The sequence below is a fragment of the Loxodonta africana genome, chromosome 16 (assembly GCF_030014295.1).
Source record: "Loxodonta africana isolate mLoxAfr1 chromosome 16, mLoxAfr1.hap2, whole genome shotgun sequence".
NCBI classification, from domain to species: domain Eukaryota; kingdom Metazoa; phylum Chordata; class Mammalia; order Proboscidea; family Elephantidae; genus Loxodonta; species Loxodonta africana.
Window position 1 is genome coordinate 45580559 of NC_087357.1, and position 26794 is coordinate 45607352.

At 41.9% G+C, this 26794-nt stretch overlaps 1 protein-coding gene and 1 pseudogene across 1 annotated transcript; both read right to left on the reverse strand.

Moving 5' to 3' along the window:
• Window positions 1-802: 802 nt before the first annotated feature.
• LOC111750364 (interferon-induced protein with tetratricopeptide repeats 1B-like) lies at window positions 803-10140 on the reverse strand (annotated as a pseudogene).
• Window positions 10141-11916: 1776 nt separating this feature from the next.
• Window positions 11917-26266, reverse strand: IFIT3 (interferon induced protein with tetratricopeptide repeats 3). Its single transcript, XM_023546939.2, has 2 exons — window positions 26107-26266; window positions 11917-17080 (listed from the first exon to the last, which is right to left on the reverse strand). Exons 1-2 carry the CDS (start codon window positions 26109-26111, stop codon window positions 15601-15603), a joined length of 1485 nt encoding a protein of 494 aa, XP_023402707.2. The 5' UTR covers window positions 26112-26266; the 3' UTR covers window positions 11917-15600.
• Between the last annotated feature and the right edge of the window lie 528 nt (window positions 26267-26794).

Below are 26794 nucleotides of genomic sequence, written 5' to 3' on the forward strand. Positions count from 1 at the left end.
GTGTCTGTATTGAGCTTCTTACTGGATGTCCTGTCCTTCTCCGAAAGTGGTGTGTTGAAGTCTCCTACTATAATTGTGGAGGTGTCTATCTCACTTTTCAGTTCTGTTAAAATTTGATTTATGTATCTTGCAGCCCTGTCATTGGGTGCGTAAATATTTAATATGGTTATGTCTTCCTGATCAATTGTCCCTTTTATCATTATGTAGTGTCCTTCCTTATCCTTTGCGGTGGATTTAAGCCTAAAGTCTATTTTGTCAGAAATTAATATTGCTGCTCCTTTTTTGCTTATTGTTTCCTTGATATATTTTTTTCCATCCTTTGAGTTTTAGTTTGTTTGTGTCTCTAAGTCTAAGGTGTGTCTCTTGTAGGCAGCATATAGACGGATCGTGTTTCTTTATGCAGTCTGAGACTCTCTGTCTCTTTATTGGTGCATTTAGTCCATTTACATTCAGCATAATTATAGATAAATAAGTGTTTAGTGTTGTCATTTTGATGCCTTTTTATCTGTGTTGCTGACAATTTCATTTTTCCACATACTTTTTTGTGCTGAGACGTTTTTCTTAGTAAACTGTGAGATCCTCATTTTCGTAGTGTTTGACTTTATGTTTGTTGAGTGGTCACGTTTTTTCTTGGCTTTTATCTTGAGTTATGGAGTTGTTATACCTCTTTGTGGTTACCTTAATATTTACCCCTATTTTTCTAAGTAAAAACCTAACTTGTATTCTTCTATATCGCCTTGTATCACTCTCCATATGGCAGTTCTATGCCACCTGTATTTAGTCCCTCTTTTTGATTATTGTGATCTTTTACATATTGACTTCAATGATTCCCTGTTTTGAGCATTTTTTTTTTTAATTAATCTTAATTTGTTTTTGTGATTTCCCTATTGGAGTTGATATCAGGATGTTCTGTTTTGTGACCTTGTGTTATGCTGGTATCTGATATTATTGGTTTTCTGACCAAACAATATCCTTTAGTATTTCTTGTAGCTTTGGTTTGGTTTTTGCAAATTCTCTAAACTTGTGTTTATCTGTAAATATCTTAATTTTGCCTTCATATTTCAGAGAGAGTTTTGCTGGATATATGATCCTTGGCTGGCAGTTTTTCTCCTTCAGTGCTCTGTATATGTTATCCCATTCCCTTCTTGCCTGCATGGTTTCTGCTGAGTAGTCTGAACTTATTCTTATTGATTCTCCCTTGAAGGAAACCTTTCTTTTCTCCCTGGCTGCTTTTAAAATTTTCTCTTTATCTTTGGTTTTGGCAAGTTTGATGATAATATGTCTTGGTGTTTTTCTTTTTGGATCAATCTTAAATGGGGTTCGATGAGCATCTTGGATAGATATCCTTTCGTCTTTCATGATGTCAGGGAAGTGTTCTGTCAGCAGATCTTCAACTATTTTCTCTGTGTTTTCTGTCCTCCCTCCCTGTTGTGGGACTCCAATCACACACAAGTTATCCTTCTTGATAGAGTCCCACATGATTCTTAGGGTTTCTTCATTTTTTTAAATTCTTTTTTCTGATTTTTTTTCAGCTATGTTGGTGTTAATTCCCTAGTCCTCCTGATTTCCCAGTCTGCATTCTAATTGCTCGAGTCTGCTCCTGTGACTTTCTATTGCGTTGTCTAATTCTGTAATTTTATTGTTAATCTTTTGGATTTCTACATGCTGTCTCTCTATGGATTCTTGCAACTTATTAATTTTTCCACTATGTCCTTGAATAATCTTTTTGAGTTCTTCAACTGTTTTGTCAGTGTGTTCCTTGGCTTTTTCTGCAGTTTGCCTTATTTCGTTTCTGATGTCTTGAAGCATTCTGTAAATTAGTTTTTTATATTCTGTATCTGATAATTCCAGGATTGTATCTTCATTTGGGAAAGATTTTGATTCTTTTGTTTGGGGAGTTGTAGAAGCTGTCATGGTCTGCTTCTTTATGTGGTTTGATATCGACTGCTGTCTCCGAGCCATCACTAAGATATAAAAAAAAAAAAATTTAGTAGGGGTTTATTCTATAATTGCTCACTGAGTCTTATCTTGTTTTGTTTTCTTTCAATATACGTGGGTGGGCTACTAGATTGTGCTGTCTTGTTTGTTGTAGCCCTTGACTTACTTATGACCTATTACCAGCTGGTTTGGGCTGTTGCCAGATATATATGCCTGAGTCTATTCACTATTCTTGAGTAGAATCTGATTTTGGGTCATCAAGTGTGTGCTGCACCCTAACACCTATCCACCTCGAGAAGTAGTGGTGATAGCTGTTTGCACCAGATTCTATTAGCAGCTGGGGTTCACCCTCTGGAGGGGCAGGATTCTGACAGGCTTCCCCCAAGTGTCAGTGAGGTAGGTGTGTCTCTATTCCTATAGCACCTTGGTGGGAGGGTACTGCAGCTGTACCTTAGGCCCCCAATGCAAGTACCTCTACTGATTGGTAGGTGTCACCCTCCTTAGACCCCTAAGGCAAGAGGCTAGGTGGTGTGGGGGTAGCTTCAGACCTCAGTTCCCTGTTGTGCGTCAGTTAGGGCTATGTTGAATAAGCAGAGATATCAGACCTGGGAAACTTGTTTTTCCAGAAAATCCGCTAAAAAAAAATGCAGCCAGATCCCTATCAGAACTGCCTTTGGATTATAACCGCCACCTTGTGCCCTGTAAGGATGAAAGTCCAAGATTTCGATCATATATGCTTGGCTGTAGCTGGTTATGTGTTTTTAGTCCAATTAGGGATGGATTTTTGGCCCTGGGTTTTTTGTGGTTGCTTCTCTCAGGCCAGAAGAATGGGTTAGGAAAAGACCAAAAAAAAAAAGGGGGGGTAAAGCAAAGCCGCCACGGAGCCGGAGCCGTTCTCCCTCTGGCTCAGGAAATTCCGATGTTAATGAAGCCGCCTGGGAAGGGTGGGGGAGGGTTCAGAGAGATAGGAGAGTAGCACCTCCGAATATAGCCAAAGTTGCTTGTCTTGCTTGGAATGACTATTTTATCTGAGATTCCCGAGGGGCATGTCGCCTACGTGTGCTGGCTGTGTGGAGATTGCCCCCGGGGGTCTGACCCGCTGAAGCCGCCGTCAGATCCTCTGCTGCCAGTTCAAAGCCCAGCGACAAGGTTCCCCGGCTGGGACGCTGCCCTCCCGGCTCCAAAACCAGTCACTGCCTCCTGGGGACTTCTCCCACCAGCCGCTCGCCATGCTGCCCGCGCGGACCAGCTGGGCCCCCTCCTGGGGTCAGTTCAGGGGGGTAGGGCTGCGCCCCTTGTTTGCGCCGTCACAAGATTTTTGAGTTCAGCTCCCCTGGGCCCAGAAGCCCGGCGCCAAGGTTTCCTGACTGGGACGCTGGCTCCAGGCTCTGAAAACAGTCGCTGCTTCCCCTTATTTGTTCGTTTTCCATCTCTAAATCTGTGTTTGTTGTTCAGGGTTTGTAGATTGTTATGTATGTGATCGATTCACTTGTTTTTCCAAGTCTTTGTTGCAAGAGGGATCAGAGGTAGTGTCTACCTAGTCCACCATCTTGGCCGGAACTCTCCAACTGAGTTTTGCATGTTTATCTTGTATCCCGATACTCTGCTGAACTCTTCTATTAGTTTCAGTAGGTTTCTGGAGGATTCCTTAGGGTTTTCTGTATATAAGATCATGTCATCTGTAAATAGAGATACTTTTACTTCTTCCCTGCCAATCTGGATGCCCTTTATTTCTTTATCTAGCCTAATTGCTCTGGCTAGGACTTCCAGCACAATGTTGAATAAGAATGGTGATAAAGGGCATCATTGTCTGGTTCCCAGTCTCAGTGGGAATGTTTGGGCTCTCTCCATTTAGGGTGATGTTGGCTGTTGGCTTAGGTATAAATGCCCTTTATTATGTTGAGGAATTTTCCTTCTATTCCTATTTTGCTGAGACTTTTTATCATGAATGAGTGTTGAACTTTGTCAAATGCCTTTTCTGCATCAATTGATAAAATCATGTGATTCTTGACTTTTATTTATGTGGTGGATTACATTAATTGTTTTTCTAACGTTGAACCATCCCTGCATGCATGGTATCAATCCCACTTGGTCATGGTGAATTCTTTTTTTGATATGTTGTTGAATTGTATTGGCTAGAATTTTGTTGAGGATTTTTGCATCTACATTCCTGAGGGATATAGGTCTATAATTTTCTTTTCTTGTGGTGTCTTTACCTGGTTTTGGTATCAGGGATATGCTGGCTTCATAGAATGAGTTTGGGAGTATTCCATCCTTTTCTGTGCTCTGAAATATCTTTACTAGTAATGGTGTTATCTCTTCTCTGAAAGTTTGGTAAAACTCTGCAGTGAAGCCTACTGGACCAGGGCTTTTTTTTGTTGGGAGTTTTTTGATTACCTTTTCAACCTGTGCTTTTGTTCTGGGTCTATTTAGTTGTTCTACCTCTGTTTGTGTTAGTTTAGGTAGATAGTGTGTTTCTAGGAATTCATCCATTTCTTCTAGGTTTTCAAATTTGTTTGAGTATAGTTTTTCATAGTAATCTGATATGATTCTTTTAATTTCAGTTGGGTCTGTTGTAATATCGCCCCTCATTTCTTATTCAGGTTATTTGCTTCCTCTCCTGTTTTTCTTTTGTCAGTCTGGCCAGTGGTTTATCAATTTTTTCAAAAAAACAGCTTTGGGACTTGTTAATTCTTTCAATTGTTTTTCTGTTTTCTATTCCATTTAGTTCAGCTGTAATTTTTACTATTTGTTTTCTTCTGGTGCCTGTGGGTTTCTTTTGTTGCTCTCTTTCTATTTGTTCAAGTTGTGGGGATAATTCCTTGATTTTGGCGCTTTCATCTTTTTGGATGTGTTCATTTATTGATGTAAATTGACTCTGAGCACCACTTTTGCTGTGTTCCAAAGGTTCTGATAGGAAATGTTTTCATGCTCATTGGATTCTATGAATTTCTTTATTCTATCCTTAATGTCTTCTATAATACAGTCTTTTTTGAGCAGGGTATTGTTCAGTTTCCAAGTGTTTGATTTCTTTTCCCTGCTTTTCCTGTTATTGATTTCCACTTTCATGGCCTTATGGTCAGAGAAGATGCTTTGTGATATTTCAATGTTTTGCATTCCGCTAAGGCTTGCTTTATGACCTAATATGTGGTTTATTCTGGAGAATGTTCCATGTGCATTAGGAAAGAAAGTGTACTTGGTTGCTGTTGGGTGGAGTGTTCTGTATATGTCTACGAGGTCAAGTTTGTTGACTGTGGCATTTAGATCTTCCGTGTCTTTACTGAGCTTTCTGGATGTCCTGTCCTTCACCGAAAGTAGTGTGTTAAAGTCTCCTACTATTACTGTGGAGCTGTCTATCTCACTTTTCAATGCTGATAGAGTTTGTTTTATGTATCTTGCAGCCCTGTCACTGGGTACATAAATATTTAATATGGTTATATCTTCTTGGTGTATTGTCCCTTTAATCATTATATAGTGTCCTTCCTTATCCTTTATGATGGATTTAACTTTAAAGTGTATTTAGTCAGAAATTAATATTGCCACTCCTGCTCTTTTTTGATTGTTGTTTGCTTGATACATATTTTTTCATCCCTTGAGTTTTAGTTTATTTGTGTCTCTAAGTCTAAGGTGTGTCTCTCGTAGGCAGCATAGAGACGGATCTTGTTTTTTAATCCATTCTGCCACTCTCTGTCTCTTTATTGGTGCATTTAGTTTATTTATATTCAGGGTAATTATGGATAGGTATGAATTTAGTGCTATCATTTTGATGTCTTTTTTTGTGTGTTGACAGCTTCTTTTTCCCACCTGATTTTATGTGCTGAGTAGATTTTCTTTATATATTGTCCTTTCCTCGTATTTGTTGTTGTTGATTTTGTTTCTGCTGAGTCTGTATTTTTCCCTTGTATTTGATTTTGATGAGTAGCATAGTTTGTCTCCTTTGTGGTTACCTCATTATTTACTCCTATTTTTCTAAATTTAAACCTAACTTTAATTTCTTTGTATCACCGTATCTTCCTCTCCATATGGAAGGTGTATGATTACATTTCTTAGTCCCTGTTTATTATTTTAATGTTGTCTTCTTTTATATAATAACATTGCTGCTACACTGTTTGGGGCTTTTTTTTTTTTTTAATAATCTTGCTTTTTTTTTTTTTATTTCCCTGTCTGGGTTGACTTCTGGTTGCTCTGCCCAGTGTTCTAGTCTTGGGTTGATACCTGATATTGTTAATTTTCTTACCGAAGAACTCCCTTTAGTATTTCTTGTAGTTTTGGTTTGGTTTTTATGAATTCCCTAAACTTGTGTTTATCTGGGAATGTCTTAATTTCACCTTCATTATTTAAGAGACAGTTTGGCTGGATATATGATTCTTGGCCGGCTATTTTTTTCCTTCAATTTTTTAGTTATGTCATCCCATTGCCTTCTTGGCTGCATGGTTTCTGCCAAGTAGTCCGAGCTTATTCTTATTGGCTCTCCTTTGCAGGTGACTTTTCATTTATCCCTCGCTGCTCTTATAATTCTCTATCTTTGGTTTTGGCAAATTTGATTATGATAAGTCTTGGTGACTTTCTTTTCAGATCTACCTTATGTGGAGTTCGATGAGGATCTTGGATAGATACCATCTCATCTTTCACAGTATCAGGGAAGTTTTCTGCCAACAAATCTTCAAGAATTCTCTCTGTATTTTCTCTTACCCCTCCCTGTTCTGGTACTCCAATCACTTGTAGGTTATTTCTCTTGATAGAGTGCCACATGATTCTTAAGTTTTCTTCATTTTTTTAAATTCTTTTATCTGATTTTTCTTCAAAAATATTAGTGCCAAGTGATTTATCTTTGAGTTCAGAAATTCTAGCTTCTACTTGCTCAATTCTGCTCCTCTGATTTTCTATTGAGTTATCTAATTGTGTAATTTTATTGTTAATCTTCTGAATTTCTGATTGCTGTCTGTGTATGGATTTTTCCAGCTTATTAAACTTTTCATTATGTTCCTGAATAATCTTTCTGATTTCTTCAGTTGCTTTATCTGTGCGTTCCTTGGCTTGTTCTGCATATTGCCTCTTTTCCTTCCTGATGTCTTGAAGGGTTCTGTATATTAAACTTTCGTATTCTGCATCTGGTAATTCCAGGAATGTGCACGTTCATTTAGAAGATCCCTGGATTCTTTGTTTTGAGAGCCTGTTGAGGTGATCATGGTCTGTTTCATTATGTGACTTGATATTGACTGTTGTCTCCGAGCCATCTGTAAGTTATTGTATTAGTTTATGCTTGCTTACTGTGTCATAGCTGCTTGCTTTGTTTTGTTTTGGTATACCCCTGTGGGTTGCTTGAGTGAGCTAGCTTGATTATTTTCACCTTTGGAACTCTGGTGTCCTGTCCCCAGCTGGCTAGAGCTGTTTTCAGGTATATCAATCTAGGAGTCCATTCAGTTTTCTTGTATGAATTCAGCTCAGATTTCCAGGTAGCTGATATCAAGTGTGTGGCACAGGCTCTGTCCTACAGTCTTAGAGGGGCAGGGGCGATTGGCATATATAGTGGTATCTGATTGCAGCAGGGGGTCACGCTCTGAACAAGGCAGGGGGCTGAGAACCAACCCCCAAGTGTCTCTGAGGAAAACGTGTCTCTGTTCCCTACAGTGTGCTGGTGGGTGGGTTCTGCAGAGGGACCATGGGCACCCACACTTTTGGGTTGTAAGGACTGTGAGGTACCAGTTATCTTTGGACCCCTGTCGCGGGTGGCTGGGTGACCTGAGTGGAGCTAGCAGTCCTTAGGTCCCTGATGTGGATAGGCGAGGACCTTGTTCAATAGGAAAAGCAATGTCAAACGTCAAACACCCACCTCTCCACCACACGGCTGAAATGGTTGGAGTTTGCCAACAAGGGCCTATTCTCCCGAAATAAGCCCACATAGGTCCATGCAGAAGGGAAGGGTGCTCAAGGTCCACAGATGTTTTATGCCTGGACAGGGGCCGCTTCTGTCCTGAGCTCCCCCAGTTAATGGAGCTAGCAAATTATCCTTTCCCCCCAATTGCAAATTTTTCCTTCCCCAAGGCCGGGAGGATGGCTCAAGGTACTCACCAAGGTCGACCTCAGGCCCAGGGATTCAGCCGCTGAAGCTGGCTTGGGGGTGGGGGTGGCGGGGTAAAATATACACAAGTACTTAGCTTTTGCTGAGAGTGCCCTTCTCCTCAGGTTCTGGAGGTGTGTGTAGGCTGTGTGGCTGGCTGCTTCTCCCTGAGGAAACTGTGGCCAAAAGCTAGTCCGAGGCCGCCACCGCTGCCACGGCCACTGCCACCACTGCTCTGGGAGTGGTGCCTGAGCGCTCCCCACGATTCAGGTCCAGTCACTCCTCTCCACTTCTGAATGGTCTCTTCCTTCCCCTGCCCCTCAGTTCGTCGTCTAAGTCTGTCTTTGATGCTCAGGGCTCCCAGCTTGTCACAAATATACTCGTTTCACTTGTTTTTTTGGGTCTTTGTTGTAAAGAGGGCTCGCCGGAAACGTCTGTCTATTCTGCCATCTTGGCTCCGCCTCTCGAACTATTTTTTATTTCATCATTTACATTTTGGGAGGGCAGCAACAGGAGAGATTGTTGTTATGTTTAGTTACAAGCACATTAAAGAGTAATGGTGACCTCTATTTCAAAACATAGTGTGCAAGTCAGCAGCCAGGGCCCTCTCACAGCACACCAGGGCTCTTCTTGCTTCTACTTTCAATTTGTAGATGAGCCCAAGAAGGCTGAAACTTTCCACAACACATACATTCCAATGAATTTGTCTTTTAGGCAATTTCTCTAAAGCGTTGAGTTTTTTCTATTTTTTTACCTTTTAAATTAATGACTAATTGCTTTATCTTCAGGCTTCTTGTGAATTCCTGGAAATGGCCATAGTGGTGATGAATCTCTTGCTGTGGCTCATTTTCAGCATTCTTCAAGCACAACACTTTCTGAAAAATGTCCTCAGCATTTCTATGGTGGTCTGTTTCTGTGAACATTTTAGCCATGTCAAGAAAAGCCAACTTGAATGTGGGCTTTAGCTTCGAAGTCTTTTTTAAATTGTAAGATAGCCTAATTGAAATAATCTGTTGACATTTTCTGCATCCTGCCCTCTAAGCTGCTTGTTTGTAGCTTCCTTTAGTTGGATCACTTGTGCCCTGTAGCAAAGCCCTATATCTGGTGATACAGGAAGGGAGATGCAGGTGTTGCCGACGAGGCCATTTTTAAGAGCTGGGGAGCTTTATCCAGAGAGCTCGTTCTTTGGTAAAACCTGGCAGCATACTGAAAGACGTAAGTCTGGGAAGACGTGTGGTCAGTGCTTCTTCAATATACCTTTCTCCTTTAGCTTCTTGTCCTGCACCCAGAGGCTTCAGGGCAAGGAGAATATTAATATGCGCATCTTCTGGATTTGGCCTGATGTCCCCCCTTGTTTCTACTTTCTTGGCTACTGTGAGTTCACCAGTTGTCTTGCAGAATCTTGGTCCCCACTGCTTTGCTCATCAGAAGCCTGCCAGTTTGGGAATTCTCTTAACAAATACAACACACAGCACAGCACTAAATTAAAGAAGGAAAAGTCATCTAATAGTAGTGTCTTATCTGTGGGGTGTGTGCGTGCATGAGTGTGCACAAGCCCACGTGCGTGTACGTGCCCATGTGTGGTGGGAGCGGTGTGGAAAATTGCAAACCTGAAAGTCCGTTGGAAGTTGTAATGAAATCTGAATTTCTACTTGAAGAAAATTGAACGTCAGCATTTAATTATGAATCCAACAGTCAGAACAATGGTGAGTGCTGTAGTGCCTTCCTAATCTACAAGAAAATCATACTGAGAGTAAATATAGGTAATAGTGCTTTGAGCTCCATGTACTCAAATCTAGAATCTATTACCCCCTGAAATTATTTGTTTTCAAGTAATTCCCAGCCTTTTCTGCTGAGACAAGTTTTAGCAACTAGCAAGTGTGTGGTTTTCATACACATTCAGTTGTGTTGTTGTTGTTAGGTGCCGTGGAGTCATCCCTATGTGTTAGTGTTTTTTTATCCTCCTTCATTTCATAATAAATACCTTAAGAGTAGTGTTCTTGAGTGATAAGTCCCATTACCACAGCATTTCATTAGAGTTATTCTGTAAATGAAGACATGTAGAGGATACTAAGGAGCCCTGGTGGTACAATGGTTAAGTGCTCACCTGCTAAAACAGAAGATTGGCGGTTGTAACCCATCAGCCACCCTGTGGTAGAAGAGACCTGGTGATCTGCTCCCATAAATATTACAGCCTACGAAACCCTATGGGACAGCTCTACTCTGTCTTTAGGGTCGCTATGAGTCAGAATAAGGAGCCCTGGTGGCACAGTGGTGGAGTGCTTGGCTGCTTACTGACAGGTCAACAGTTCAAACCCATCAACCACTCCGCAGGAGAAACGACCTAGCAATCTTCTCCTGTAAAGATTACAGCCCAGGAAACCCTATGGGACAGTTTTACTCTGTCACCTGGGATCACTATGAGTCGGAATTGACTCCACGGCACACAAAAACAACAACAGAGGATACTAAAGCCCCTGACGTGGGAATGCAGGCCTACCTGCTCGATTTACTCGTTTGGTATAGTGCCCCTATGAGGCAGAGCCCCCACAGTGCTGTATTCTTTACTGGACTTCCTCCCTTACAGTGTTGTATTGAAAAATCATTTCCTTTGCTGATGCCCATGCCACCCCCCACCAGCTTTGCATTTGAATCCTGTTTTTGGTTGGAGGTTCTATGTAAACCCCATTAAGCCTGTGAATTATGATTAAGAATGTTGCTGATATAACTTGTATGAACTCCCTGCTTGTAAGCCCCTTTAGAAGTAATCTCCCTGCCTGCCCTTGGCAAGCAGTCTTGGTAGCAGTAGCTCTGATTGACTCTATTTCCTTGTACAATGAATTAAAGGTCTTTCTTGTTCTCTCACCTCTGTCTCTTGTTTATTGGCCAAAACGAGTCATGGCGAGTAAGAACCTGGGGTTTCCACCCAATAACACCTACATGCAGCCTCTTAATATGGTATTCCAAGTCATGCCTCAGCAAAAATTCAAAATTTCTAGCAGGACTAGAGCTTTGGGATCACTCAGAAATGGTTGAAGGTACATTTATTATGTCTGTGAATGAGAGGAGGCTGCCGCATGTGGATCCTTGATGTGGGTTCTAAATACTAAATTCAAACAGAGGAACGCACTTAAGGCTTAATGCTTCTGTCACTAACAGATCTGGGGACAAAAAAGTTTCTAGATATTAAGCTAGTTGAGGAATCACCTCAGAGTATTTCAAAAGTCATTAATTCCTAGTCTAAGGGAAAAGTAATTTAAAGGGAAAATATCCAAATGATAATCTTATTTACATACTTTTACTTTTCTGTGTATATCCTTGTGAGTAGATATTATATTTATGGGTGAACAATAGACTGCAGAAGAAAAGCTTAATGCCCAAGGAGACCATTAACCAAGAGTTTGAGACTCTTGTTTCCCAGGCCTGACTTTCACCTGAACAAAATAGAGCTTACTGTGTCAGATGCTGGTGGTTTTGGAAGGGCTCTTGCAGGCCTGGATGGACATAATTCTGGAGTTATTTACATGTAGCATGGGGGAGCATTACTATTGTCAGGGTCCTGTGGATTTGCTAGAAAAGGACTAATTTAAAAATCTGACACCACATTACAGAACACAGTGGGAAGGAGGAGGAAAATGGAGAGCCAGATGGTCAGGTACCACACACAAGAGTCAATGCTGCGAAGGAGGAATTTGGAGTAAGTGGAGTAAGTGATAAAGAAGGAACCTGGTAGAATTCAAGTCAGAAGCTGGAGCTGCTTTTAAGATAGAGCTTCTTGCCTCTGGCTTGGGCCTATAGAATCAGGAGCTACCACATTAGAATATACAGGAATACAGGGGAGCGAGGAGGCTCTGGTTTCATACAGATATGAATTCAAGCTCCAGCTATATTCCTTTCTAACTGTGTGGTCTTGGGCAAGTTACTAAACCTTTGTGAGGCTCATACCTACTCCACTGGTTTTAGATGCTTGCAATGGGCTTAGCACAAACTGTGGAACTTAGCTCAGAGGCCAATACAAACACCTGCAACTGTTTTGTAGCTGTGCATACTTATCATGGATTGAACTGTGTCCTCCCAAAATATGTGTCATCCTGGCTAGGCTATGATTCCCAGTATTGTGTGATTGTCTTCCATTTTGTGGTCTGATGTAATTATCGTATGTGTTGTAAATTCTAACCTCTGTGATGTTAATGAGGAAGAATTAGAGGCAGTTACGTTAATGAGGCAGGACACAATCTACAGAATTGGGTTGTATTTTCAGTCAATCTCGTTTGAGATATAAAAGAGAGAAGCAAGCAGAGAGGAGAGAAACCTGACTACCCTAAGAAAGAGGAGCGAGGAGCAGAGTGTGTCCCTGAGCCCCAGGGTCCCCACTCCAAGAATCTCCTAGACCCAGAGGAAAATTAATGCCAAGATATATGTAAATCAACAAGGAATGCCAGGACCACAGGTGTTGAAAAGAGGTAAGTACCTTCTCCTGAGCTGACAGAGGGAGAAAGCTTTCCCCTAGAGTTGGCACCCTGAATTCGAGCTTCTAGTCTGCTAAACTGTGAGAAAATTAATTCCTGTTTGTTAAAGCCATCCACTTGTGGTATTTCTGTTATACCCGTACCTGTTGCCGTTGAGTCGATTCCGACTCATAGCAACCCTGTAGGACAGAGTAGAACTGCCCCATAGAGTTTCCAAGGAGCGCCTGGTGGATTTGATCTGCTGACCTTTTGCCTATCAGCTGCAGTACTTAACCACGATGTCACCAGGGTTTCCATTTCTGTTATAACAGCATTAAATAACTAAGACAACGCTTAACATTTTATCTTTCCAGTACTGTCTCTTGGGATTCAGAGAAATTGTCTTAGAGGTGTTCCCTGAGCTGTGGGTAAGGACAGACTCATAGTCTTGGAGTGCAGACAGTGTGTTCCCTTATTCATCAAATTTTTTGATAGCCTAGTCTGTTCCTCGACTCGACGGCACTGGGTTGGTGGGTAGTCTGTTCTGGCACCGTTCTGCAGGATGGACATACAGCTGTGATCCAAGCAGCTGGAGCTGCCTCCCTGGAGTTGATATACTAGAGGGGAGGAGGCCTGTGAGGATTAGCCTCCATTCCCACAATTGTCTCCTCTGTAGATAGGCCTGGCATCTGCTAGGAGATACCATGTCATCACCAGTTAAGCCTGCCTTATGGACACTGCTGGTAGCCTGGGTAGATGTAAAGTGGCTGCTGTATGGGAGCTCTAAATCCCCACCAGGTTACAAACTCGGTAAGGCTGAGTATAGTCTCAGGTAGTAATAAGGATCAGGTGACTGGGAAAACCAGTAATTTCTGTGATTCCCCTCTGAATCTCCAGAGGCAGAACTGTGTGAGATAGGGCTACACTCCTGGAGGTGCAAGTTAGGGATGTTCACTCATGCAAAGGTAGATTGTAGGTACAGAGGCATTTTTTTTTCTTAATGCCTAGTCAGCAAAATAAACCACAGTTTAGGTATGTAGGCCAACTCAGTGAATTGCATCTTCTGTGCAGCCTGAACACCATCTGGAGGATGAATAGGACTCAGTATGGAGGAACAGGGTTGAATTGTACCCATAATGCTTCCATAGCCAGCTGTATGTATTTCCTGGGAATGTGGACCAGGCATCCCTGATGGGGCAGCTGTGTAGGAAGCTGCCATTCACCCCATCACCGCTAGTATTAAAAATCTTTGCCTCCTTGATTGTGTGTATTTGCATAAAGATAGGCAATTCTTCATCTACCTCAGAGTTGCAGTCGCTTTTGGGGGCGGGAGATGACCCCTCCCCCATGATTTCCCCTCTCACCTCCCTTAGCCAGGCTCTTAATATTGGTTTCCATAATATCATAGATTAAATTGTGTCCCTTCAAAATATGAGTCAACTTAGCTAGGCCATGATCCCTAGCATTGTATGGTTGTTCTCCATTTTGTGATGTGATGTAATTGTGTTGTAAATTCTGATCTCTGCCTGTGGTAAAGTAAGGCAAGATTATATCAAAGAGGATTAGGGTAGGATGTAACACCCTAACTCTGGTCACAGCCCTGATCCATCCTAAAGGGAGTTTCCCTGGAGTGTAGCCTGCATCGCCTTTCATCTTTCAAGAGACAAAAGGAGAGAGAACGGGATCTGATTACCACCAAGAAGAGCTGGGAATGGAGCATGTCCTTTGGACCCGGAGTCCCTGTGCTGAGAACCTCCTAGACCCTGGAGAAGATTGATGCCAGGACACATGTACATCTCTAAGGAATGCTGGGCCCACAGATATTGAAAGGAGATAAGGACCTTCCTCCAGATCTTAGAAAGAAAGCCTTCCTGTAGAGCTGACACCCGGAATTTGGACTTCTAGCCTCTTAGGCTGTGAGAAAATAAATTTCTGTTTTTTCTGTTAGGCTGGCCAGAAATCTGGAATTCACTGCTGGGCATCTGGTGGCTCCCCCAACCTTGCTGGAGCCGGCAGATAACTTGGCAGGCACCCTTCACCAAGTTTGCAGCTCATTAAGCAGCCTTCCAGGACCCCCTCACTGCATGAGGAAAGAGTCAAATTTCTGGCTCACCATTCAGAAACCAAATGCGAATGCCACTATTTGTCTTTTCTGGGATCTGACGTCTTAGAGATGTATATTTTGCCTCTGCACCCAGACAATCAAGTCACGTACTAGAAAGGCATATGAGTACAGGCCTTGAAGTCGTTCAGTTGAGGTTGAAAAGACCTTGGAAAACAGGACTCTCTGTGCACGGCTTGGCTGCACAGTGCAAACACTTGTGGAGCTAAAATTGCCGTGTTGAGAATAGCATGGTATGGCTGTAGTAGGAGAAACTTTGGGAATTAATATTTCTGCCTTAATAACCAAAACCAACCAAACCCAGTGCCCTCGAGTCGATTCCGACTCATAGCAACCCTATAGGACAGAGTAGAAGTGCCCCATAGAGTTTCCAAGGAGCACCTGGCTGATTCTAACTGCCAACCCTTTGGTTAGCAGCCGTAGTACTTAACTACTACACCACCAGGGCTTCCGTCTTAATTACACATACCCACAAATTATGCAATCACCTCTATTCAGAGTTAAAAAAAAAAAATTAAATTTATTGTAGCATTACTATCCAGAATACATATTTACTATAGTATTACTGTCAGGAATACAAATAAACACTATGGTTAAAGCCAGGAGCAAGACATAAGACTCTTCCAGGGTTAGTCAGAAACTAGTCTGCCAGGAGGCCCAGAGGGCTGGATGGAAATTGGATGAAGGGAGTGCAATCGAAGATTCTGTTGGTAGACAACCACCATTTATGACCTTTGACAAGAAGGGCAGAAGTGGGGGTTATCTGGTGACCTGAGTACAAATTGAGAACTAATCAGCATCATGTAGGCCTCATGCACTATTTCTACAAGTAGTTACAAGACCTGCTGACTGGATAACTGTGTGGCTGATATATACAGAGAGACAGAACATGAGAAAACAACTCTCTAGAAGTATATCTTAAAGCAACAAGGAAGACCATTCTCCTCAACAACCCCAGGTTGGGACCCATTCCTTTCCACTCCTCTCCCTGTCATGGACACTCTGTTCTTTTTCCTCCTCTTTGTCTCAGCTCAGGGGCTGGGGGGCTCTCTGGGAGTGGGGCTGTTTGCACCCTGGCCCATCTCCTCACTGCCTTTCTCAGGCTCCGATGCAGGCAGGAACAAGCGGCCTATGCCTGAAGGGGTATTCCTTAGTAGGCGGCCCAGCTCTTTCTCATAGCATTCCACTGCTTGCTGCACGTCTCCATTCTCTTTGTGAATTAATCCTTGGTGATACCAATAATTTGGTGCATTTCGTGAAAGCTGATTTTCAGCTGTGTTCTGTATTTGGCATTTCATTTTTTCCTTCTCTGCTAATGTTTTGCTTATCTGCAAACCCTCCAAGTAATGTTGGACAGCAGTATCATCAGACTTCATATAATATTTCTGGAAGCTGCCATACCACTGACGAAGCTGCTGCTTCTCAGCATCGGGGAACTCCTTACTGCATGCTGTCTGGTAACATTCTTCTGCTTCTCTGTACTGACCTCTTCGTGCCAGGAGTTCAGCGAGATTGGTATATGCAAAAGGGTGACTTATTTTGTTTTCAAGAGCTTTCTTGAAATAGTTGATAGCATATTCCGTTAGTTCTTCAATCTTTTCTCTATTCCCATTAGTGACGTATTCTGTATTCTGCATTTGATTGATTTTTTTCCTGTAACAGGTTCCAATCTGGTGATAGAGGTGACCATTGTTTGGCATGGATTCCAGTGCCCTTAGAAACAGCTCAATAGCTTTGTCTATGTCTCCCTTTCTTTTGTAAAATTTGCCTGCTGTACGAAGGACATCTGTTTGGGAAGGAGCTTTCTCCAGGACCTCTTCAACCAATGGCTCCCCTTCAGCTTCTCTGTTCATCATCTGCAGTTTCAGGGCCAAGAGAACTTTAATATAATGGCTGGCAGGACTCAGCTCAATGGCCTGCTTCAGAGTATCAACAGAGGAGTGCTTCTGTGGTTTTTCATCTAGATAGTACATAGCAATTGCCAGTCCAGAGGCAAATTCTGGGTTGTTGGGTTTCTCTTCTAGAGCCTTCTCAAAACATACCTTTGCCCTTTCATTATGCTTTCCTCCACACTTTAACCTCGTCCACCCTTCTTCACCATCAAGCTCAGGACACTCAATACTGTAAGGATTTGAAAACTTCTCACAAGCTTGTTTCACCTTGTCTACATATTCTTGTGCTTCCAAGAACCTGCCCATGTGATAGTAGAGCCAGGCGTAGTTTCCCCAGGTGACCAGACTTCTGATTTCTGCTTGGTCAGCGTGCTCTTGCTGGATTAACTCTTCAGCTTGCTGTAAGCATTTCAGGGCTGCCTCATTTTGACTGTCCAGGTGTTTGATGTAGGCCAACAAATTGTACATTGTAGCTTTGAACTCAGTGTTTAAAAATTCAATCTGGTTACACACTCCATCTTCTAGATCATATGAGACACTTTCTTCATTGAATAAGTTCCACGTGAAATGGCATTTCAGCTGAGGAAGGATTTTCTCCAGGGAGTTCTTGGTGATCTCACTGGGGAGAAAATAAAGATGGTTACTCTGATGTATATCTGCCAATCATTACACCCCTATGTCTTCTTAGGCAGACAAGGAGGCACTTTCCTTTCACTTTCTAAACTTATCTTTATAGAGCTATGGTCTGTGCAGAAACCCACAAAGCACATCTGTGAACGCAGATATGTAAGAGATGGGGTATGATGAATGAGAGGAGGAGTGTGGAGAGCAGGTTAGCTGAAAGCAAATGAAAAAGTAAACGACATGTGAAGAAAGAAGATAAAAAAGATGATGTAACCTAGACGAGAAAAACAACTTTATCAACAGAAGAACCGGGACCAACCAAGTCACAAACAAGGACTTTTCAACACCAACCAAAAAGGCTCAGAGAGCCTCAACGTGTATAGAAGAAGAGACACTAAGACTCAACTTTGCTTGGAGCACATCAGAGCCACCCTCTTTTGGACAGTGGAGAGGCGGTGTGAGACCCCTCACCTGCCAGAGGACTCTCTGTGAGAGAGGTTGATCGACCGGGGCCCCAGAGCCAGCTGAGTTTGGAAGTAAGGGCGATTGGCCTTTAAGCCACCCCAGTCTCCACTCAGTCTGAAGGGAAGTCTATCCCTCCAGGACCCTAGCTTGACAAAAGTCTTGCTGACATAGAGGCCTGGTATAGTGCTCCTGAGCCCAATGAGACAATGTGGTCAAGAGTGACAGAGGTGTCTGAACTTTGGACTTTGGACCTTAGACCTTGGACTTTGGAGTTTGTTTGCCGTAAGCTTGCTTTCTCTCTTTCTCTCTCTTACCCTTTTGGTGACTGAGGCCTCTGGTGTCTAGGGTAGCCAAGAACCTGTGTGCTTAATAATTAATAAAGACACTGTGGAAAGACAAAAATCGTTTGAAGTAGTCGATAGCGACCCCCTCCTCATGACAGGGGTAGAGCAGGATCTCTCTGGTCATGCCTCAGTCCCACCCATTCTGGGTAGGTTTATTTAGCCACCCACTGACCTTTTACTGGGCACCCTGTCTGTGTCACTTTCTTAGTTGTTAGAGATACTAAGAAAAATAAAGTTTATCCCAGCCTTCCCTGCCCCCACAGGAGATCCTTCTGGCTAGAAGGAGCCATGTAAAGACATGAAAGCACAGGGATATTTGCCAACATGTTATATGATTTCATCCTTTTCCTTCATGTTTTCCATCACTTCCCTGTAGTCACACACAGACCCCTGAAGCCTTGGCTTAAGTCTGATTGAAACAGTCCCCGACCATGCCAGGACAGATCCCCAGAATGAATGAATTTATTTCAAGAAACAAACAAAAAAGACAAATTTGTGTTTTGTAGTTAGGAGATACCAAGGGAGGTCACTTGCTTTATTTAGTTAAATAAGTAACTTCAGTTCTAAAAGTGTGTTCTCACATCTAAATATGCCTAGGGCTTGGGATGTGTTTTATTGATTTGTGTTTTTGTGTTCCATCTTTCTTAACAATAGAATTCTGGCACCATAATATTGGGAAGTAGCTCCAGAAATCATCAAACCTGGTATTTTCCATATTTTTAGATTTCACAGACTAGCATAATTTCATTAAAAAAAGTTATGAACCAAATAGAGTTGTCAACTTATTTGGCAGTACAATGACATGGGAAGAAAAATCCATTTAAAAAGACACCAACCACCTGTTTACCAACCTCAAATTTAAAGGATAGAAAAAGAGAGAGAAAGAAAGGCTTTTTGTTATAACTGAAGAAGTAAGAAAGATGTAATCTCAAAATAAAGGGAAGTCCACTAAATTGAGTACATTTAGCTCTGTGAGGAGCCATTGACTTATACACAGAAAGTTTCGAAAATGGAGGCACTTAGCTCAGGACCTAAGAATGACATAAGACAAGCATTCCCAGGAAGCAAAAGGTCAGGATGTAAACAATTTGTTCCTAGGAAGAATGTGTTTATGACTCCAATCATGTATAACCTAACTGGCTATCCTCCCCGACATTCTCCTAGGTAGGTGCTAACTCACTCCCTCCTAGCCAAGTGGCTGACCATTAGATTTCAAAGGACTCAAAAGCTGAAGCTGATCTTATCTAAGCCCTTACCTTTCCTTTGTTCTCTGTGCATAAAAACCTCTGGGTATAGAGAGCTTCGTATTTTTATTTAGTGCTGCCCAGCTTGAGTTGTATTATTGCACAATAAAACACCATTTTTTCACTCCTAACAGAGATTTTCTTCTTTGACAGACTTTATTTGCAATTTGCTATGGAAGAGCAAACATTTTCCCACAGACTAATGCTGGCCCACACACTGTTGCCAGGAATGGTCTGATCTGCTCTTGTCTCTGTCTCTGGCAATGCTCATCTAAACCATTTCTGGTCCAATATGGTTGCATGTGAAATGCTGCATAGTAAAAAATGCAGACTCAACCCAAGGCAATGGGAAGGAGCAAGGGGAAGATGCCTCCTATGTCCAGATATGCACTTTATGTGCATGCCTTTTTTCTTGGCAGTCTTTTTCCACTTCTTGGTCCTTGGCTAGAGCCCTAAGGTACCAGTGCCTTCCCTCTCCATTCTAGGGTCATCCAATTTGCCTTTACTTGGGGCTTCCAGCTGTCCTGGATGAAGCACCTTCTGTCAAAACTTGAATTTGCAATTATTAAAAAATAAATATTAAGAGTAAGTTATAAAGATGAACACTGTACAAATCTGTTTATAACTATTATGCATATAAAGCATTATAAAAACCTTGGAACATACGTTAACTTTGGTGATGGCCAAATTAGGAGGTTTAGAGAGAGGAAGGAAGAGATGGGTTTCAGATCAATAGGTGTAGAATTGATTTGCAGGTTTTTATAGATGTCTGAAGATAATAGCTGAGCACTCTAAGGACTGATGGAGAGCATCCAACCAACTTCACAGTAGACCTACAGAATGACAAGTTTCCTTGGACAATTTCTCCTTAACAAAACCATAAACCACCTTGTGGGTTTGATAACAATCTCACCCTTGCTCTTACAGTCTCTCTCTCTTTTTTTTTTTTTTTTGGCTTTTGATGTATCAATGAGCCAGAGGGATATTAACAGATTTTTAAATATTTAAAAATGGAGGGTGGAGAGGGTGGGAAGGATGTTCATATAAAGCGAGCCTTCCCTATTTAAGTAGAACTTTAGGGATGGAAAACTAGCAATTGGAGATTGCTACCAAAAAGTGAAGTCTTCTTAGAGCCTTGCTCCCCCAGGTGTGGTCCTTGGACCAACATCACCTGGGAGGCTGTTAGAAAGGCAGCATCTCAGCCCCATCCCAGACCCATTTAATCCAGATCTGTATTTAAAATATTTATTGCTGGAGGTTCTCCATTTAAGGTGAAACATATTCCAGCCCTGTCATATATCAGCTTCAGGAGACACCAGTTGCTTAAGAAAGCAGAAAGGGTTATTCAATATTCCTGGACTTGAACAAGAACCCTGCGAAGGGAACTCTTGGGCGCATTGTATCTATACCACCAGTTTACCAATGCCAGAGATGACCATACCAAGAAATTTATGGTAAATTTGAACAGTTTATTCAGGAGGATAGCCAGCCTATGCATGTGGCTTTGAAATTATAAAAATTATTGAAAATTTGAATTTAGTTTTGTTGATTTTTCTTAAACCTCTTCCCTAAGGTTGATAATTTGTGAAAACAATATTATTTGATACCTGATCTCTCCTTGAAGTGAGTTTTAGAGCAAAATATATTGAACTGGTAGTCTTAAGATCTGGATAAAACAAAACGTGAAATCCAGAGCCAGAGTACAGAAGATATGTGTGAAAATATTATTGCCTTTTTAAAAGCAAACACTCCCTTTGCAAAAGTTTCCTCACTTACAAATTTATCTCATATGTGTTTTTTGAATGGAGATCCTGGGTGGTATCAATGGTGAATGCACTCGACTACTAACTGAAAGGTTGGAGGTTCGAGTCCACCCAGAGGCACCTTGAAAGAAAGGCCTGGTGATCTACTTCCAAAAAATCAGCCATTGAAAACCCTATGGAGCATAGTTCTACTCTGAGACACATGGGGTTGCCATGAATCAGAGCTGACTTGACAGCAACTGGGTTTTTGAAAGTTGCTCTAAATACTATTTTTAGGTATACATAAATTCAATTTGTCACTATAAGTCCGAATCTACTCGATGGCAAGAGTTTTGGTTTGTTTGTTTGTTTTTAATAAGTATAAACAAATTCAATTCAGTTGATCTCAGTAAAAGTGGAAGGCAGGGTTCAATCAATCATGTTAAGATTAGCCAGTGGTTGATCTTCTATATTTTTCCCTCCTCTTCTCTTTATAAGCCCCATTGTACCTAGCTTCTTCACACCATTTGGTTTTTCTGGAATCAAAATGGCCTTTGTGTATGCATATAGAATAAATGCTCAAAATAAAACTCATTCTCAAATTTTGGTGAGTTTTGATTATTCATAACAGTGTCTTTAGGCTGCCTGAGTGTAAATCAGAAAGAGCCACAGGGGAAAAAAATGCAGGAATTGGTAAAATAAGTTGATGATCAAATGACATAAATGCATGTGTGATGCTTGTGTTTTATGTGTCAACTTGGCTAGGCAGTACCCAGTTATTTAATCAAACACTATTTTTTAATCTAGGTGTTGGCATGAAGGCATTTTGTGGACGTGGTTAACATCTACAGTCAGTGGATTTTAAGTAAAGATTATCCTTGATAATGTGGATGGGCCTCTTCCAATCAGTGGAAAGACTTTAAGAGCAAAAACTGAGGCTCCCAGAGAAGAACAATTTTTTTTTTTTCAATTCTGCAACATCACCTCCTGTGTGTGTTTCTAGCCTGTCTGCCTTACAGATCTCAGACTCGCCAGCCCACACAATCATATAAGCCAATCTTTTCCTCTTCTCTATCCATCCGTCCTATTGGTTCTGCTTTTCTGGATAACTCTGACACAGCATGTTTAATCTGAATCAGCATAATTTAAGAATGTGTATTCAAGAATAAGATTTGTGAGAAATTCTGTACTTCCTATCAGAGAAGCAGGGAATATGTACCTCATGAAGGTTGTTACTATGCAACTCTGAGAAGCTGCAGTCCAAGCTGATTTTATTTCCAGAAATCTGTTTGTTAATCACAAAGCAAATGCTGAAGAGAATGATATAGGGCCATATAAAGGAAGTTCCCACCCAAGGTGCCCACCCTTAGGATTGTGCTTTTAAAAAAGAGAAAAGTTAAGTGAAATTAATGTAATGCCAAGATTCCTACTGACGGGAAATTTAAACAAACTGAACATGGGAGCACTGAGCTCAGTCTCTACTGCATAGAGGGTTCTAGGTTGATTCTAAACTGTGATTTGAGTGTATTAAAAATAATCAAAACTCACTGAAATTTGAACATAAGGCTTATTCTGAGCAATTATTCTATATGCATATAAAAACCTATTGCTGTTGATTTGATTTCAAACCATAGCGATCCTATAGGACGGAATAGTACTGCCTCATGAAGTTTCCAAGGAGTGGCTGGTGGATTTGAACCACTGACTTTTTGGTTTGCAGGCAGACTCTTAACCACTGCCCTACCAGGGCTCTGTATGCACATACCCATTGCCATAGAGTCAATTCCGACTCACAGTGACTTTACCATACGCGTATAGAGCAGGCCATTTTGATTTCAGAAAAAGCTAGATACAAATGAGGCTTATAAAGAGAAGGGGAAGGAGAAATATATAGGATTATCCATTGGGTAATCTTACCATGATTGGATGCACCCTGCCTTCCCCCTTTACTAAGAATTAGAACAGCCCCATTGGGTTTCCAAGGAGCGCCTGGTAGAGTCAAACTGCCGACCTTTTGGTTAGCAGCCCTAGCTCTTAACCACCATGCCACCAGGGTTTCCCCTTCTGGCCTAGAGGCTAATAATTTGGCCCTCCACACACCTGCAGCTATGAGACTTTTTAAGAATTAAACTAGGAGGTAATGTTCTGACAACCATCCTTTTCTAGCAGGATAAGACAAATTTACATTGCTGTAGAGCAGTTCCTGACAGCCTTTTGCAGTCCGGGTCAGGCTTTTTATGATTAATATTTGTTTTCATGGATAAGAAAGACCTTAAAATCAAAGTAAGATGTCTGTTACTAATTTTTGTTTTCAGCAACTGACTGTAAGAGGACCTGGATTATAGGGTCCTACTCCCAGAGATTCTGAGGCAGTCAGCCTGGGGGTTGGTTCAGGAATCTGCATTTTTACAAAAAAAAAAAAATTTTTTTACAAGCACCCGGGAAATTCTGTTGCAGAAGTCCTTGTAGGACACTTTGTGAAGCACTGTTCTAGAGATACTTTGAAAAGCAGCTTTCCCATTTAATTGTGGGAGATAATGTAGTCTGAAAATGAGGCTGAGGACTAGAGTGGAGTGGAGGAAAAGTAGCCACAGGACATCTGGAATTGGGTTATCCCCTTGACTGCTCTGGGAGTCACATCCCTGAGCCTTCATTTCCTCACCCTGAAAACGGCCCAGAATGAATTTCCTTTTTCCCTCCATCCAAATTATAGGGAGAGCCACTTTTTACCTTTTTAAAGGTATGGCTCTAGGTTCTCTAAGGAGTGAGTTGTCACCAAAGAGTGGTCCTCATTCTCCAGATTAAGGAGACTGAGAGCCTTGTCCTTGTGATGCCTGTCCCTCTCTCTAAAGTGAGCATAATTAAAAGCATTAAGATAGTTCCCCCTTCTGGCCTTTGTACATGGAGGCAGGAGATGCTGACCACTGGAGTTAGACTCCTGGGTCAATGACTCCCCTCTGACTTGCTTGTCATGTGACCTCTTGGTCAAGTAAATTTGGCCTTCTGAGCCCCATTTTGCTCATCTAGAAAAGGAGGCAACTAATTTTTTTTTATTAGAAATAATAGTTCTTACTTCCTTATATGCCTTGAGATAATATATGGAAAGCACTTAGCAGTGTGCACCACCCACTACTGAGTACATGGAAACTGTTACCACCATGATCCATAACACATTTGTCTTATGATTTTAAATGAATCTGGGAGAGTGTGGAGGGAGCTACAGAGTTCTTCTGGGTACAGACAGAGGAGGATACCCATTAGCCTGCAGATGCTAGGCGGTTTCCTAGGTGATTTCCCCTTTTGACAGTTTTTAGCACTCCTGCTGAGGAGTAGCCCAACCTGCCTATGTCTCTGAGCATCTGGGAGCAGGGGCATCTTGATATGGGCTTCAGACCAGCACAGTCCTCAGATGAGAGGGCCCTGAATACACCTAAGCACAGGCCACCCAAGCACATGGCTGGCTGGCTACCAAGATTCTGAGTAGGGCCTGACTTTCTGGTCAACCCCACTCATGAAGACGTGATCAGCATCACTTCATGACTAGGAATTCATATAGAAAAAGGTAACCTGAGGCACTCGGCTGTGAATTCCCCTTACCCATCCCGTCCCCAAATACTGCTTTGCAAAATATCTGGGAGCAGTTGGGGCTGAGGGCTGGAGCCCTGGTTGTGCAGTGGTTGTTTGGCTGCTAACCGAAAGGTCGGCAGTCCAAATCCACCATCCGCTCCGTGGAAACCCTGTGGAGCAGTTCTAACATGTCCTATAAAGTCACTATTAGTTGGAATCGACTCAACAGCAAGGGGTTTTGTGGCTGAGGGTAAGGTACCCAGTCCTCCTTTACCCCTCTTCACTGAGTGGTCGTCTGGATCCTCCCTCCCCATGCATCTGGAGTCCCTGGGTGGCACAAATGATTAAGCAAACTTGACTACTAACAGAAAGGTTGGTGGCTCTAACCCACCCAAGGCACCTCAGAAGAATGCGCTGGTGACCTGCTTCCAGAAGTTTACATCCTTGAAAACCCAACAGTGTGCAGTGTGCCGCCATTAGTCAGAACTGACTCAACGGCAACTGGTTTGGTTTGGTTTGGTTTTTTGGTCCTCAGGCATCCAATGCTTCAATCCCTCCCCATAAGTATTTGATGGGAAGGGCATCTTTTTCTATCAGCTCTCCCTCTCCTGACGCTCTCTCCAATGGTAGAACTCTAGCAGGTCAATATGCATTTTTAAAAAATCAAGTCTATTGAGGTTATACTTTACATACAATAAAATGTACTCAATTTAAGTGTACAGCTTTTACACATGTAAATACCCATGTAACCACTACTACTATCTCCCTATAGACAGTTTCCATGACCCCAAAATAGTCCCTTGTATGCTTTCCTTGTCAAGCCCCAACCCGCTACTGACCCCGGGCAATCCTCAATCAGGTTTTCCATCACTAGAGATGAGAGCTGTTGGTATGTTTTTGAGGAGAAATTATTTTCTGCTCCTTAACAGCTTTCACCATAGCAATCACAATAAACTTTGAGCTTTGGCTTTGCTTTCATATAAGAAATAGAAAATGCCCATCCATAAGAATCTTTTTTTCCGCTTCCCACCTTGAAGTGATCTGGTTCAGAGCAGAATTTCCCTCAACATGAGCTAGGTTTGCAGTACTGATTCTGTCTTCACTACAATATCTGCTGAAAAGAAATCCTTCCTTTTCAAATTACAAGGAAAAAGCCTCTGACTTAGTCCCTTCAAATAAATAACAAGACCAACAACAAAAGCCCATAAAGAGTAATTCCCTTAGGTTCAGCTTTGAAGAAGCATATTTGGGCCAATGTGGCTCTAAACACACCGGGCATCCCAGCTCTCAGCTGCACCCACTGGACAGTTCTAGAAGTTTAGGGAGCCTGAATCTAGACACCAGAAAAAGCCACAGAAATAAAAAATGCCCAAACTTATAAATGCGTGATTATCCCATAAGCCTGGTGGCATAGTGGGTAAGTGCTACGGCTGCTAACCAAGAGGTCGGCAGTTCAAATCCACCAGGCACTCCTTGGAAACTCTATGGGGCAGTTCTTCTCTGTCCTATAGGGTCGCTATGAGTCGGAATCGACTAGATGGCAGTGGGTTTTATCTCTTAAGCCAGAGGATGACTGAGTGACTTGCCTGCTCAGGAAGAAGCTCAGCTTACTATTTGCATTCAAGAACAAGAGTGGCTATTCATTCTTATCTCACTTACCTCATGATGGCAATCTGCTTCTTCGCTGTTCTGAAGAGCTGGGGTACGGGAGGATTTGTTCTTCAGAAATCTTCCTGGTCTGCCTTAAGTAAATGCTGAAGTGATCTATATAAAGGGCAGAAGGGGCGGGAATGCATCAGCTAGTGCTTACTCTCTGTTTCTGTGTGATTGCCTTTGTGAAAAAGAAATGGGAATGGAAAGTGAAACCGATTTAAAATTACTAGGATTCTTGCTGAGGGAGAAAAGAAAGCTTAAGGTTCAGACCTGTGATGACTCAGCCACAGCACTTTCTTCAAAAACATAACTCTGAAACCACAGTTTGAGAGAATGGTAAAGTACTCCTAAAAAAAAAAAAAAAAAAAACTCCTAGGAATCTGTAAATCTAGGAAGGGGCTAGGAAGCTGTATTTTTAATAAAGTCTCTGGGAGAGTCTCATGTACAGGACGAGTTTCTGGGACCACATGATGTGAAAGACTTGCAGAAATATTTTGTAAAGAGTAACTTTGTCCAGTATATTTATTTGTGAAAGATAGTTTGCATCCGGAGTTCTGCATTTAATTCTGTCTTTTGAGAACTTACGTTGCTCAGATCTTCCCTGCATGCCAAAGTAGTGCCTGTCTCTAGAATTAACAACCTCACAACCCACAAATGTTCATGATTCAATAGTCTTTCATTTTAAGGGAAGAAG